Genomic DNA, 14,557 nt, shown 5'->3' with positions numbered 1-14,557 from the left:
GCACACGCAAATCGACTAGAAATTTAGAAACCCTACAAGATGAAGGAAATCATCTACAGCTACTCAAATTTTTTTTTTTTAAATCCTCTTATTGAAACAGGTACAAAAGAAAGAAAACAGTTAGACATTAATCAAGACAAATGAGCAAACCAAAACAAATGAACACAGATTATCGTACTTAGTAATCTGTCAAATGCACAGGAAAATAGAGCTGAGAAAAACAGGGCAAACCATCACTTACCAATCAGAAGATCAAATTTGCAGAGCAGACGAAGAGGGCTGGGGGAGAAGAAAGGACGGAGGAGGAGAATAGAAAGAAAGAGAGACCCAAATGGATAAAAGGGGAAGAGAAACTGAAAAACTACTACACCTTTCCCTTTCAGATACAGTGCCTTCCCCGGGTCAGAATCAGATACTAGTCTTCTTCACTGAGTTTGGTGTTTATGCTCTATTAGCCGTTGGATTCCTTGGTCAACGATTTTTCCACCGTAGATGATAAATGGTTTCAGACACGCTTCACTTAAAGGTCAACAGTTTCACTAAGGAGGGAAAGAATCTTTTTAAAAATTAAAAAAAACAAAAGGGAAAACGTGGAGAGGATACTGAATCAAATGGTCCCCAGGTTTTGGATTCGTCAGAAACTTTAAAAATCCGAAAATCAACAGTCCACAAACTTAATGGACACTCGAAGCAAATCTGTCTGGAAGGCCGGGGATACATCAGAAGTTTCCTCTTGTTTATTTAATAGTAAAGAATACTCCTTTCATTGTCACGCACGATCTAAATAAAATATGAGTAAAAAGTGAAAGTACTTTGTGTTGTAGTTAGTATGATGAACTATGATGCACGGGACCTCTTCTCTCGGCCACCACCGTTGGATTTCCTTTTAGATTTAGATTCGATGATATAGGAGAGCATCCAAAAAGGACCTAGGGTTAAAAGGGTGGATGTTTACTTAATCTGCACTCAAGCATTTGGCTTCATGTCCTACGTTACTTATAGCTGACTCATTTCGTGTCCCGCCTTCTTACCCAAAAAAGGGAAAAATTTCGTGTCCCACCCGCTAAGGCAGGATTTTATAGTAGTTATTCATACGCCATTCAAGTGTACAATCACGCATCCTGTACCAACTCTTCCTTGTCCTTTTTTCAATTCTTGAACAACAGCATGAGATCAGGTGTGAGAAGCATAGTTTGAGGTATCGGATCGGATCGGCCAATTTTGACCGGATCAGATCTATCGGCCCAGACCGATCCCGATACCGATCCGATCCAACTATACGGATAGGGGTAAAAATGTAAAAGACTAATTTTTTTTATAAGAAAATAGGGACAAAAGTGTCATATTTGCCCAAGTTTGGGCAATCCCGATCCAACCAATACCGAGATCATAAACCATGGTGAGAAGCATGTGTTTAGGGATAGGTAGCAGATTGGTGGAATGGTCTGATCCGGATCGGTATCAGTGGTTTCCAATCCTCGATTCTTGGCTGGTTCTTTATCGTTTTTTTTTAAATAAAAGATAATGGTAAATCTGTTCGATCCAAACCATTACAGGGCAATCCGGATCGGTATCGACTGAGACCGATCCCTAACCGATACCTATTTCCTAAAACTGCAGGTGAGAAGATGGACCTCTTCGCAACAACCTAATGGTCATATGTTCGAGTAGGGAAACAGTCCTTCCTGAAGCGGTGGTTAAGGCTGTGATCATTATGACCCTCCCGAGGCAGGAGCTTGGATACACCCATTTTTAGTGAGATCAATAATTCTATGTAGGACTGCAATAGAGTCAAGCTTTTTAAAACCCCAGTCCAATCCTGAGTCTCCTTAGTTATAGATCTCATCTCACCATGGACATAATCTGGATTGAGTTGCCCTATTTACCTCGAGAAGATTGTACCTCGTTCGGGACAAGTGAAGGTTTCAAAGAAGAAAGAACCACTTAAAAGAGAAAAGTTACCGTCATTGGGACACCTGACCACTGGCAACCTAAACCATAGTTCGTCCCTAATGTGTCACCTGGCCACCGGCGGTTCACGTTGTTAACAAGATATAAAAATTCCAAGTTCACAGTCTATTCAATAGCAGCTTCGAAGGTTTTGAAGAGTTTCTATTATAATAGTAATAAAAAAAAAAAGGCGAAAACTATTTCCCACCTCCCACTGCTGCCGGGTTTGAAAGGGTCATAATGTACATAACTTCACCCCTGTTTTCAGGGTGAGACTATTTTCAGACTCGCACCCATGACCATTTGATCACAATTGAACAACTTTACAGTTGCAAAGGCCCACCTTCTCCAATGGATAAAACTTTCAAGTGAGCTGAGAGAGGATTAAAGAGATGTGATTAAAGATGGAGCACCAGAAAGATTCAATTCTTCTTAAAACATCAAACACACGACCTCAGGCTCCAGTGGTCGTCAGACCAAATTAGAGAGACCAGGCACTACGACCTCAACATCAGCTAATTGAGCTTTTAAAGACACGAAAGCGTGCAGCACATCTATTATATACAGAGTAAAATAAAGATAACATCCAGAAATATTTACATTCCATGCATCAATTTTCAGGCTAGACCTTCCACACGGACAGCCACTACCAAAAAAAAACCATAAAATGTGTAAGGTGTTCAGAAGAATTTGATGTAATTGAAAAGCCAGCATTGCGTCTATGCCGCTTCTGCAAAGCCAACTCTAAGATTGCCGTAATCGAAGACTGTATGATAGGGTCCCATGAAGACATCTCCCAGTATCCTGTATTTAAGTCACCATCCCCATTAGTAAAATATAGAAAAGAATTTTATTAATCACTGCATCAAATGGATTCAGTTTCACCATTGGTTAAATATTCCAATATCAACTACTTAGCTGCCTTCATCAACTTATTCAGTTCAACCAATGCATGAACTATCGTTCAAGTGAGAAAAGATTAGAGAGATGTGAAGTACCAGAGAGGACCACGGGGAGGTGGAATGTCCAAAGCTGTAAATCCACTAATGCACTGAGCTGCATCTCCCTCACCAACTTTGAGGATGTACTGATAACCAAAAGTAATAAAATGTAAGCACCTAGACTTAAAGCTTTACATGCTAATAATAATAATAATTAAGCACAAACTCTGGATGTTGCAGTACCTGCTCTGGAGTCAGTTTGAATGCTTTGCCACCGATGGTAAAAGAAACAGGAGGCATCGAAGAAAGTTTACCACAATCAACAACTGATTCTTGCATTGGACTAGGCAACCGTTCACAAAGCTGCTATTACAGCAGATGGCATTAGCCAATCTCCAAATTAACATATAAGAAACAAGAGTATAATGCATATTATTACTTCACCTCTTTGACATAATTCAATATGAATTGCTGTGTTGCATTCTGACGAAGCTGAGTCTTCATCCATACAACAGCCATTTCACAGGCAGTGCACATGCCATCCTGTAAAACACCAGATAACTTGCCACCATTCTTCTCATCAACTACACTCTCAATGCCACCACTGAAACACAGCATCCATAATTCAAACTGAGTCATGGACTAGATTATGGTAGAAACAAGTAGATGGACTCCTTGGTAGCCCAAAAAGATTAAGTTCAATACAATATAAATACATAAAACAATACAATATAAATACCTAGGATTGGCATGATATTCTACTAGACTTCCACAAATTACAAGATTTCAGCCATACTTAGCTCAAACTTTGAAAATATAAAACCAAAACCGAATATTTTCAACACAGAATGGAGGTACATCAACCTCTTATACCAAACTTTATGTCATCACAACCCCAAGCAAAACACTAATAAGTAATCCTCTTTTCTTCTTTCACTAGAATTTGACAACTGCAGTATACCACACAGTAAAGATGGAACCAAACATATAAGTGGATTTGTTTACCTTCATATTAACCAGCATGACCCTATCTCTATTGATGGAGGATAGAAAATTCAAGGTAAAATCCAACAAAAATCATATTAATCAAAAAAGTTTGCCAACAGACCAAATACAAAAGGCTCCCACACATAATTGAACTATTATATGTGAAATAAAGGATTCTATTAAAGCAACGTAAGTCAGTGTATAACTCAGACAAGTGAAGTCAAATTCTTCTCTCACGAGAATTTGACAAGTACAGTACACCATGCATTCAGGATGGCATCAAACACATCGGTGGGGTCTGTTCACCTCGACACCAACCAAGATGGCACTATCGATTGACGGATGATAGAAAAGTCAAGATGTAATCCAGCAAAAAAAAAAGGGTTTACCAACAGAACATCACATCAGCAAGATCCTTTTGTGGAACAAAATAACAAAAAACCTCAACAAATAAGCATACTATTATATACACGATAAAATTTTAGAACCTTGCAAGCAAGTGACAAGTAGGCCTGAGCCTCAAATCAAGTTCCGGCCTTGGTGGAAAGTCTGGCATATGACCCTCGAACACCGTACTATGCCCCCAAGCCCAGCACAGCCCAACCCAACCTTAGTCAATTCAAATTATTACCAATGAACAAGAGGCAAAAAACGAAACTGGCTAACAGCATTACAATGGTGTAGGAGATAACACTGATGAACCTTCTCCCCCCCCCCCCCCCCCTTAAAAAAATGAATTGATGCAACATTAAATGGTAATACACTGCTTTCTTGTATGTAATAACAGAACATAATTTAACCTCACCTGATACCTCGAGTTCCATCAAAAGTACACAAACTAATTTGGGAGCATATTTTATCCGGATCCACCTGTAATACAGAAGAGAAAAGAAGACACAAAGAGTAAGTCCCCCAAGGAAGTCTGGAGGATAACGAAGCACTAAGTGGCAGCAACAGAATTGATATTTCTCCGCTACGGTAAGATAATTGAGTCAAATTGAAGAAGGGGAGGGGAGGGGAGGGGGAAAAAATGGAAAAGGAACACTTGTATGCACCTCTGATAACAATAAGTCCAATATCGTCTGTCCATATTGAGAAACAATAGTCGTGCATTCCTGGCTAACGATCCCTTTGGCTCCAATTGCTAGATTGATTTTAGTAATAATGGCCTGCCAATAAAGGTAATAAGAAAATGGTAACCAGGCCCGGAATTGCATGTGCTTTACCACAGTTTGCTACTAGTTAGTGTAGGTAAAAACTCAAAAGTATATGAGTGGTGTAAGCCTGTAAGATAAAAATATGGAATTGGCAACCATAAAAGCATAGACCTTTTCCCCTAGAGGAAGGGCAGATAATGCAAAAGGTAAAAAGAAATATCTTATCCTCCTTTGTAAGAATGAAAAAGGCATCTCTTTCTTTTCTCTTCCTAAGTTCTTGATGCAAAAGTGATGCAAAGTGTGCTAAAAGGTAATTCTGGCATTATTTTTTAAACTTGTAGGTTAATGACTTATTTAAAAAGATATAGAAGGTGATTTCTGATCACATGGTGTCTTTGATGACCTATTTGATTTATTACCCCTCACAGCCTAGTATAAAAGATTGAAACTTTCAGAAGGAGATCCAAATAATGCCTTCTGGGGTGTTGCCTAAGCTTGTAAGTACTAGGTGGGAACCTAGAAGCTTTGGATGCACCTTTCACAACACCACATACAAAACTGGACCAAGGCTGCAATGAAGATTGTTGAAAAACTAGTTACTAAATGCTTATAGGAGTAGAATAGTTGACATATAAAAGTGGCAACATGGACAGACAAACTGTAATTCCTCCACCCCCACACCCTACTAGAGAGAGAGAGAGAGAGAGAGCAACAATATGGGAGAGGAGGGGAGGGGAGGAATAGTCTGAAATGGAGGAGACAACAACAACAACATCATAGCCTTATCCCATCTTAATGGGGTTGGCTACATGGATCCTAGGAGAAACAGAAGAATAATAATAAAGAAGTGAAGGGAGGAGACAAAAAAATTTTAAAAAAAATTTCAAACTGAAGTGAAATAGGAGAGGAGATAGAGGTTGAGTTTGGAAGAGAAAGATGGAGAGATGGAGATGGTGGGGGGAGAGGAAGGGAGAGAAATGAGAGTTCAAATTTGAGTTTGAAAGATCTCAATCCAAGAATGTGAGAAATTTTCTTTTTAATACATTTTAGGTTTAGACAAGAATAGTATACAATAACAACTCAGCCTTATCCCAACTAAATGAGGTCGGCTACATGGATCCTTTCAAAAACAAAGTAAGAGGAATGAAGAGGAATGCAAGGTAAAAATGAAGAAATGGGATAAGAAAAGCAAGAAATGGAAAATGCAAAAACTAGTAGTAGTTCGTACTTTTATATAGTAATATAGTATGTGCTACCATCATACTACTATATAAAAGTACAACCAACTACTTATTTGATTGACAAGCATTTTCATCACAACAATACATTATTTAATCTAAAAGAATAAATTTAAAAAGAAAATCTTACTCTCACATGCTTAGAAAAAGAGAGTTTTTCAAACTTGAACAATCTTTTCCCTTTACTGCTCTCTCTCTTTCTCTTCCCTCCCCCATCTCCTCTTTCCTTTCAAAATCAAGCTCTTTCCCCTTGCCCCCTCTCACTTCTATTTTTAATCTCTACTCCATTTTCTCATTTAGAGGGTGGACCTTGGTGCACCAATAAGGTTGCTCCATTGTGACCAAGTGGTCACAGGTTCGAGTCTCTGGAAACAGCCTTTCAGCGAAGCGGGGGTAAGGCTGCATACATTGCTCTCTCTCTCTCTTCCTGCAACCATGACCTACAATAAATATTAGACTTCTCCCAATGTTCCATTTGCAATACAACCCTAGATGTTGAAAATAGAAGGTGAAACAGAAGCATTTTCTACAGGATCCTGAAACTACCATCCACCCCGACCTAATTCATGATGAGCTCACCAACTTCCTGGCGAGATGCCTATGGTTTAAAACCACAGCTTTCTCAAAATCAGGGGACATCTGCTGCTTACTGCTCATGGAAATATTCTACTATATTTATTCATTTTAATTTTTGAAACAGAAAACAAAATGACAGAAATTTACATTTATTCATATTACTTTTTCCAAAGCATCTTCCATTATACCTATATTTCATTTTCTTTTCTTTTTTGGGGGGTGGGGGGAAGGAATACGGGGGCAACACCAACATCATGCAACATGTCTACGATGCTCCAACTGAAACTAGAGTGCAACACAAGAGATTTAGCAACAATTCTGCACTGTTTCCTTGCAGTCTTAAAAATTTTCAACGATCTGTTCAGAAAGTCAGATCTTTGGCCTTAAAAGACTTCATTCCTGTTGAGGCTATAATCAAGTAATTCCCTTGCAGATGAGATGGCAAGAAGCAAATACATAGAGGTCTGTGCTATATTGGGCCTTGTACTGGTGCGGTAATCACTTCTTTGCAAAAACATATTGTTATGTTTTTTTGGTGTTTCTTTTGTATGATGAGTATCTAGGATGTTTGGACTGCGCTTTTATAACTGCAGTTTTATTTCTCATGTAATCTGACATGAGCTGTGTCTTCCTGTCAAGACATCAAAACATGCCTAGAAGTGTCATTTTATGTTAAGGTTTGCACTGCTCAGGACTCTAGTTTTACCATGCAATGGACAGCTTAGGCAACAAACATCAATTGCGTGAATGCTGCAACAATGTTGGAGGAAAATTGAACTCTGCTAACATATCCAGACTCTAAAAGACTGAGACATACCGTTGGACCAGCCAACATCGATGTTCCAGAGTCAGCAATTGCCGCACAACCACCAGAGCAGAATCCTGAAAACCAGTATAATTATTAATGATCGCACAAAAAGAATTAAGGAGATACAACAATGGAGGACAATAGGACATAGTTAACATCTGATTCTCCTATACAGGATAATTGCCACTTGGGATGCACTATTAGCCAGAAGATAGACTAATCCTTTTTACTTGGAGGCCCTCTTGTTTCATGTGAATGGCTATTATGTCCTCATGCACAATGAATTCTTGAGCTTTTATTATCTCACAATGGGATAATTATATATAAATGGTTTGAGAGAAAGAGAGATAGATTTCCATGTTCACTGTACACGAAGGCTAACAGGAGTTTATGATTACCTGTAGATTTTCCATCAATAAGGACATCACCCATGTCAAACTGATTAGGGAATTAACAAATAATTGATTAGAAAATGATGAGGAAAAAAATATATAAATCATAGTACTTGACATAGAGGAACAACCTACCTGCCAATAACCTTTCTGAGTCACAGGTACATATGTGTGTTCACTTTTGTGATGCTTGGGATCAATCCCTCCAAACACGATTTCACCACCTTCTTGCTCTTGTGTGTTTCGGTTCATCCAAAATGAGAAAACAGCTTCCTTAACAAGCCCTTGATCAACCATGTTGTACCTAAACCATTTGTAAGTTTTGTCAGCTCAAAATCAATAATGCCAAAAGATATTCACCTAACTAAACAATTAGGCATTAATTAGGTAGCATTGAAAAAAAAAAAAAAAAGGAAAAACAAGAAAACCAACAACAACAATGATGATTAAGTATCACAAATAATTTTCAAAGATGACATATAAAGCACAAAAAAGCTGCATTCCATAGAGAAGTTAACAAATCATGATTAGATGATGCACTCTTTGTCAAGTATCAACACATTAGATAGAAAAGAGAACACCAGCCTACCATACAGGGACAGAACCCCCAACAGAGATCTCTTTAAATCCAAGTCCAAGTATGCCATCAAACTTGGCTACCAGAAATGTGATACCCGGCTCACTACTCGCCTCAATAAACTCCTGGTAAAGAATCACATATAAGAGAATACCAGAGCTGACAAAGACTTAAGAAACTATTAGCTTGGGCATTGTATGAAAAGTTGGAGCTTACCTGATCTTTGACCAATAGTTCACCGACCTTGACACTGTCTAGGCTGAAGAAACCAGAAATAGCTCCAGTCCCATATTGAATCGCAGCTGGTTTCCCTGTGAAGGAGAAGCCCAGATTTTTTTCATAATATGTGCTTCAACATAACTCTAGGGATTATAGGAGAAAGAATGCTAAAGATATGCGGGAGGATAAGATGTGAGTATTTAATAGTAACATCAGCTCAAAAAATATTTTGCATTACTCATGATTGTAATAATTAATTCATGCTTTACTAATAATGCACACAACAATTGGGTCAAAGGCTCACAAGCTGAAAAAACGTTACAGCTATCACTATGAATTATGAACTAGGTTATAAAAATCGTAATCAGGGGTTGGATTAGTCCTTGCCAATTCTGATCTGACGGAATCGATCTCAAAAACCCTATAATCAGCTTTCGAATATGAAAAATCAGCGATCCGTGACAAAAACCCTAGAATTAGCCGTGCCGATAGGCTGGAATTGGGATTGGTCACGGCCAAATCGATTCTGATTTTTGATACGGTTATTATGGACGAAAGAAGCTGCATAGATGCATGATAGAGGATAAGGGAGAAGGAACAAACCATTCTTCTTGTAGGTACTTGACTGACTTGATTTGTACTTGGAATGGAGAAAGCAAGCAACCTGAGTGCAAAAGAATAAAATCATAAGAATCTCTTCTGCCCAAACTTTCAAATAAGGAAACCGTGTGCAATTTCAATCTATAACACACACAGAAAATTAAAACTCACAGAAAAGTAGCACTTGGTAGATGGCACCCACAAATTTGAACTACCAGTGTCAAATATCACAGTGAATTTTTGAGGGGGAGTCCCAATCGCAATCTCGCCAAAGTACTGAGAATCCATGTAGTTCTTTAATGCAACTAAGTCTGTGGCCTCGGAGTCTCCAAGGTTACCGCGGAGGCGATAATTCCGGCTAGAAGCCCTTAAAGACTCCGCTTCTTCAGACTCAAGTCGGGAAGCAATCCGGTTATTTTGATCCAATGCTCTTTTCTTCAGTCCGATCCTAATCAATCCATCCGAAGAAGCAGAGAAGACCAAAGGGAACAAAAAGAACGACAGGAATAGAGGAACCACAAATATTTTGCATTTGGTTCCCATTTTGACCTGTTTGTTCACAATCAAGCAAACTCATGAACAACAACCACATTAAGAGGAAGATGTACCATCATCACAAACTGGAAATAAAAATTACAGATGAAAAGTCAACTATATTCAACAAATGAAGCTCATCAAATTCTCTGAGTAGACACTTCGATAATGTACCGAAAGATGTAAACTAAATTACAGAGAAGAAAATCAGGAGACAGAATAAAAGCCACAAACAATAACACGAATCGGCATACGCACATCGACTAGAAATTAAGAAACACTACAGGATGAAGGAAATCATCTACTACCACTCACATTTTAAAAAAAAAAAATGCCTTAAAACAGATACCAAAGAAAGAAAACAGTTAGAGATTAATCAAGACAGATGAGCAAACTAAAACAAATGAACACAGATCATCGTACTTAGTAATCTGTCAAATCCACCGGAAAATAGAGCTGAGGAAAAACAGAGCAAACCATCACTTACCAATCAGAAGATCAAATTAGCAGAGCAGAAGAAGAGGGGTGGGAGAGAAGAAAGGACGGAGGAGGAGAATAGAAAGAAAGAGAGACAAAAATGGAAAAAAGGGGAAGAGAAACTGAAAAACTACCTTTCACTTCCAGATACAGTGCCTCCCCAGATCAGAATCAGATACTAGTCTTCTTCATCTGAGTGTGGTGTTTATGCTATTTTAGCTGTTGGATTCTTTGGTCAACAGACTTTCCACCGTCGATGATGAACGTTATCTGACACGCTTAACGTCAATGTCAACAACACCATCTCTAAGGAGGGAAGGAATCTTTTAAAAAATTAATGGGAAATTTTCAAGTTCCTCCCTGATGTATCATGTAATTACAAAAATATCTGTCAATTTTAAAAAATTTTGCATGTTCTTTACTCTTGTAAAAAGTTAACAAATGCACCCATCCTGTTAACTTGGGATTAACAGTGTTGGAATTAAAAAAGAAATTGATCAAATTACCCTCATTTTCCCTTAATTGTTTAGGGTTTGAAAAAAAAAGAGAAAGAAAGGAACACATCTCCTCTGCTATATCTACAACTCATCTTCCTCAAATCGTGACTTAGTGACCTCTAGAAGATTTCTACGAATCCAAAAAATTTATTATGTTTTTCTCACAGATTTCTAACCCTAAACAATTTGGGGAAGATGAGTTGGTTCTCTTTTTTCAAATCCAAAGGCAATTTGGTCAATTTATCCTTTAATTCTAATGTTTTTAGTGGAACTCCTGTTGGCCTATGTCCTATGATATAAATTTAAGCTAATAAATATCATAAAAATATACCCAATACATCAAGCACAAAAAGTTAATATCATAAATAGATTTGGACCAATAAATCAAACGAGGCCCAACCCATATCAAAGTTTACAAGTTAAAGGGTCGGACAAGGTCGGGCTGTAACCCATCGTGTTAGTTCAGGCTTGGAATCGATCGGGCGCCCAACGGGCTGAGACCCTATTACGGGACCACCCGATTAGTAAATGTGTCTGGCTGGGCCGGGCTTTAGTCGGAAGGTCTATAACTGGTGGGGCTAGATCGGGCGCCCAACAGGCTAAGACCCTACTCTAGGGCCACCCGGTTAGTAAATGTGCCGGGCCAGGCCGGGCTTTAGTACGGCGGGTAAAAAGGGTGGATGTTTACTTAAATCTACATTCTCCACTCAAGCACTTTGGCTTCATGTCCCATACGTTACTTATAGCTGACTCATTTCGTGTCCCGCCCGCTAAAGCTTGATTTTGATAGTTATATCATACGCCATTCAATGATACAATCACGCATCCTGCACCAAGTCTTCCTTGGGCTTTTTCAGTTTTTAAAGTATAGAATGAAATCAGGTGTAAAAAGCATGGTTTTAGGAATAGGTAGCGGATCGGTGGAATGGTCTGATCTGGATTGGTATCGGTGGTTCCCAATCCCCGATTCTTGGCCAGTTTTGTATCGCTTTTTTAAATAAAAAATAAGGATAAATCTGTCTGATCTAGACCGATACAGGGCAATCTAGATCGGTATCAGATCCGAGATTGATCCCGTATCCGATACTGATTTCCTAAAACTAGGGTAAGAAGGTGGACCTCTTCGCAACAACCTAATGGTCACAGGTTCGAGTAGGGAAACAATCCTTCTTGACGCGGTGGTTAAGGCTGCGATCATTATGACCCTCCCCAGGTGGGAGCCTCGTGCACTGGATACACCATTTTTCAGTAAGATCAATAACTCCGTGTAGGGCTGCAATAGGGTCGGGCTTTTTAAAACCCCAGCCCAACCCTAAGTCCCCTTAATTGGGCCTAGTCCTAACCCGTCCCTGACTCAAGGCCTAAAAACTCCAACCCTGACCCGCCCCTCATAGTTGGGCCGGACTGACCCTAATTAGCCCAAACCATGGGTAAGGGGAAGGGAGATGCGGGGGATGGTTCAGGCTGGGGAGAAGAAGAAGAAGAAGAAAGGACAAGATCAGGAATAAGAGGACGAAGAAGAAGAAGAAGAAGATAGTGTTGGGCTCAGCTCAAGGCCCTCAAACCTGGCCTGGCCTGGCCCGGCCATCACTCAAGGCCAGAAATTCCCAGCCCTGACCCGTCTTTAGGGCCAGGGTACATTAGCCCCAGCCTTGTTCAGGCTCAGAACAGGCCGAGGCAGGTTCAGGCCGACATGACCAATCTTGCACCCCCTAATTCTGTGGAATACCAAACAGAACTTTAGTACTGGTTTACAAGATAAATACGAAGATTGCACAAATCTCAATCCCCAGGCTCATATCAATCGAACTATAAATGGTACAATCGGTTGAGTTCATATTTGGGCCAATTTGACTATGTTATTTCAGTTATACACAGGCATACATCCCTGCACGCGTTCAGCAGCCCAGCCATTGAATGCCTCACTGGGCACTCACTTGGGAGGGGGGGGGGGTTGCTGGAGAGGTCAAGAGCCCAATCCTTTAAGCCATCAGATCCATCGAGCCTACTGGTGTGGGCTAGCTATTAACACCCCTATCTGGAGTGTTAATGAGACAAGTTTTCCTCTGAGTAGTGAGCAATGGCCCATGGGCTATGGGTTGCTAGAGAATCAATGGGCCTACATCCAATCTCGTCTATTGCATAATAGATATCCAACATATATATGAGCTTAGAAAAGACATTAATTCAAAGAATATGTTAATCACATGGAAAAACTCCTTGATAAGTGTACGAAGGACCTTGGGATCTTTATGTCCACGAACTCTCAGCCCCATCTGAACTACCACATGGTAGAATCAAGGCCATAGTTAAAATCTAACCAGTAACCAATGTGGTTATAGTTATAAGCTTGAACAAGAGTAGAATCACAGAGTCATAAGTCATAACATGATATTATTTACTTTTCAAAGACTGTACCCAGTGCACAAGTCTCCCGCTTTTAGCAGGGTCTGGAGAAGGTCAAATACACGCAGCCTTACCGTGATCAAGCGTTCAACAAGTGAGCACTTGACCAACGCGCCAAGCACTACCTTCGATATTACTTACTTTTATAACCCAAAAAAAAAAGAAAGAACAATCCCTATTTAAAACCTAAACATATCGCGACCATCTTCTATTAGCATTTGTAAATGATGGTTGTATTCATGGAACTTTTTTTGTTTTGTTTTGTTTTGGGGGTTGGGGGGGGGGGACGAGAAAAAAGAATCTAATAATGTAAGGCAAAAATTTGTCTTCATCGTTAGTGAATTGAATCCCACCATTGAGATGTCATAATGATCCATTTATACGAATGTTCTAAATACCCTTGGTGCTGTCCATTAATTTTCATCTAAGCGTAAAAAATCAGAAGCGAAGAGTTTCTCTCTTCATCATGGGCAAAAGAAAACTCAGTCCTAAGTATAATGGTACAAACCTAAAGAGTTATCTACAGCTGAAATTGTGGAGTTTGAATTATAATAAAGCATCTAGCTACTAATTAAAGACTGAATCACCCTTCTCAAAGTGCTTGAATTACTTTATTGAACTTCATTTTCTTAAGAGTTTACAAAGTAGAACCCAAACCTTATATTTTTCTTACAAATGAAAACCTATCCAAGGTGAGAAACATAGTTATATTGTTTAAAAAAAACATTTGATATACAAAAATTAGACCATGGAAGTCATTATTCAACTTTAAGGCAGGTGATAGGAAATAACTTTTGGATGAGGAAAGTTAGGCAACTTGGGCCTGGTTGGTGTGAACCCAGCCCAGTCTGAGTTGATATATCCTAAAATTATGAACCAAATCAACCTAAATCTGAGGTTTCCCAATTATTGCCCTAGGTCAATTTGGGTTGTTCTCAACCCTAATCACCCTGATATTTAAAATTTAGTACAATATTAACATATATGGATAATTCTAAATCAATGCTCCTTTATGGGTAGGGTTCTACTGGGGCCAGGAGAGGTTGGGCTAGGGTTGATAGCAATCCAGCCCAGTCCAAGGATGCAGACTTTCATTCGTAAGTTTTACCATTACGATCAACTGTCTGAAAAATAATTTTTATTTTCCATAAGAAAAGGTTGTAGATTTAGGGCAAGAGATCGCTGCTTGATTGTGTAG

At 39.2% G+C, this 14,557-nt stretch overlaps 1 protein-coding gene across 5 annotated transcripts in view; it reads right to left on the bottom strand.

The window, feature by feature from the left end:
• Positions 1 to 10,520, bottom strand: part of LOC122639723 (aspartic proteinase) — an 83,048-nt gene extending 72,528 nt beyond the window's left edge. The window contains exons 1-14 of one of the 5 annotated variants that reach the window (XM_043832648.1): positions 10,467 to 10,520; positions 9,617 to 9,994; positions 9,449 to 9,509; positions 8,843 to 8,937; positions 8,639 to 8,751; positions 8,185 to 8,353; positions 8,056 to 8,095; positions 7,667 to 7,731; positions 4,934 to 5,047; positions 4,684 to 4,748; positions 3,336 to 3,495; positions 3,135 to 3,254; positions 2,949 to 3,037; positions 2,495 to 2,754 (exon numbers count right to left, since the gene is read on the bottom strand). In XM_043832648.1, the coding sequence (XP_043688583.1) occupies positions 2,670 to 2,754; positions 2,949 to 3,037; positions 3,135 to 3,254; positions 3,336 to 3,495; positions 4,684 to 4,748; positions 4,934 to 5,047; positions 7,667 to 7,731; positions 8,056 to 8,095; positions 8,185 to 8,353; positions 8,639 to 8,751; positions 8,843 to 8,937; positions 9,449 to 9,509; positions 9,617 to 9,988 (1,548 nt within the window). In that variant the 5' untranslated portion in view covers positions 9,989 to 9,994; positions 10,467 to 10,520 and the 3' untranslated portion in view covers positions 2,495 to 2,669. Of the gene's footprint in view, positions 1 to 241; positions 279 to 2,494; positions 2,755 to 2,948; positions 3,038 to 3,134; positions 3,255 to 3,335; positions 3,496 to 4,683; positions 4,749 to 4,933; positions 5,048 to 7,666; positions 7,732 to 8,055; positions 8,096 to 8,184; positions 8,354 to 8,638; positions 8,752 to 8,842; positions 8,938 to 9,448; positions 9,510 to 9,616; positions 9,995 to 10,466 lie in introns of those variants that run through there. The other 4 variants (XM_043832651.1, XM_043832649.1, XM_043832646.1 and 1 more) reach the window with 4 other exon arrangements.
• Between the last annotated feature and the right edge of the window lie 4,037 nt (positions 10,521 to 14,557).

Source organism: Telopea speciosissima, chromosome 9 (assembly GCF_018873765.1).
Source record: "Telopea speciosissima isolate NSW1024214 ecotype Mountain lineage chromosome 9, Tspe_v1, whole genome shotgun sequence".
NCBI lineage: Eukaryota > Viridiplantae > Streptophyta > Magnoliopsida > Proteales > Proteaceae > Telopea > Telopea speciosissima.
Note: the sequence above shows the minus strand (reverse complement) of the source record. Positions and strands in the feature narration are given on the sequence as shown.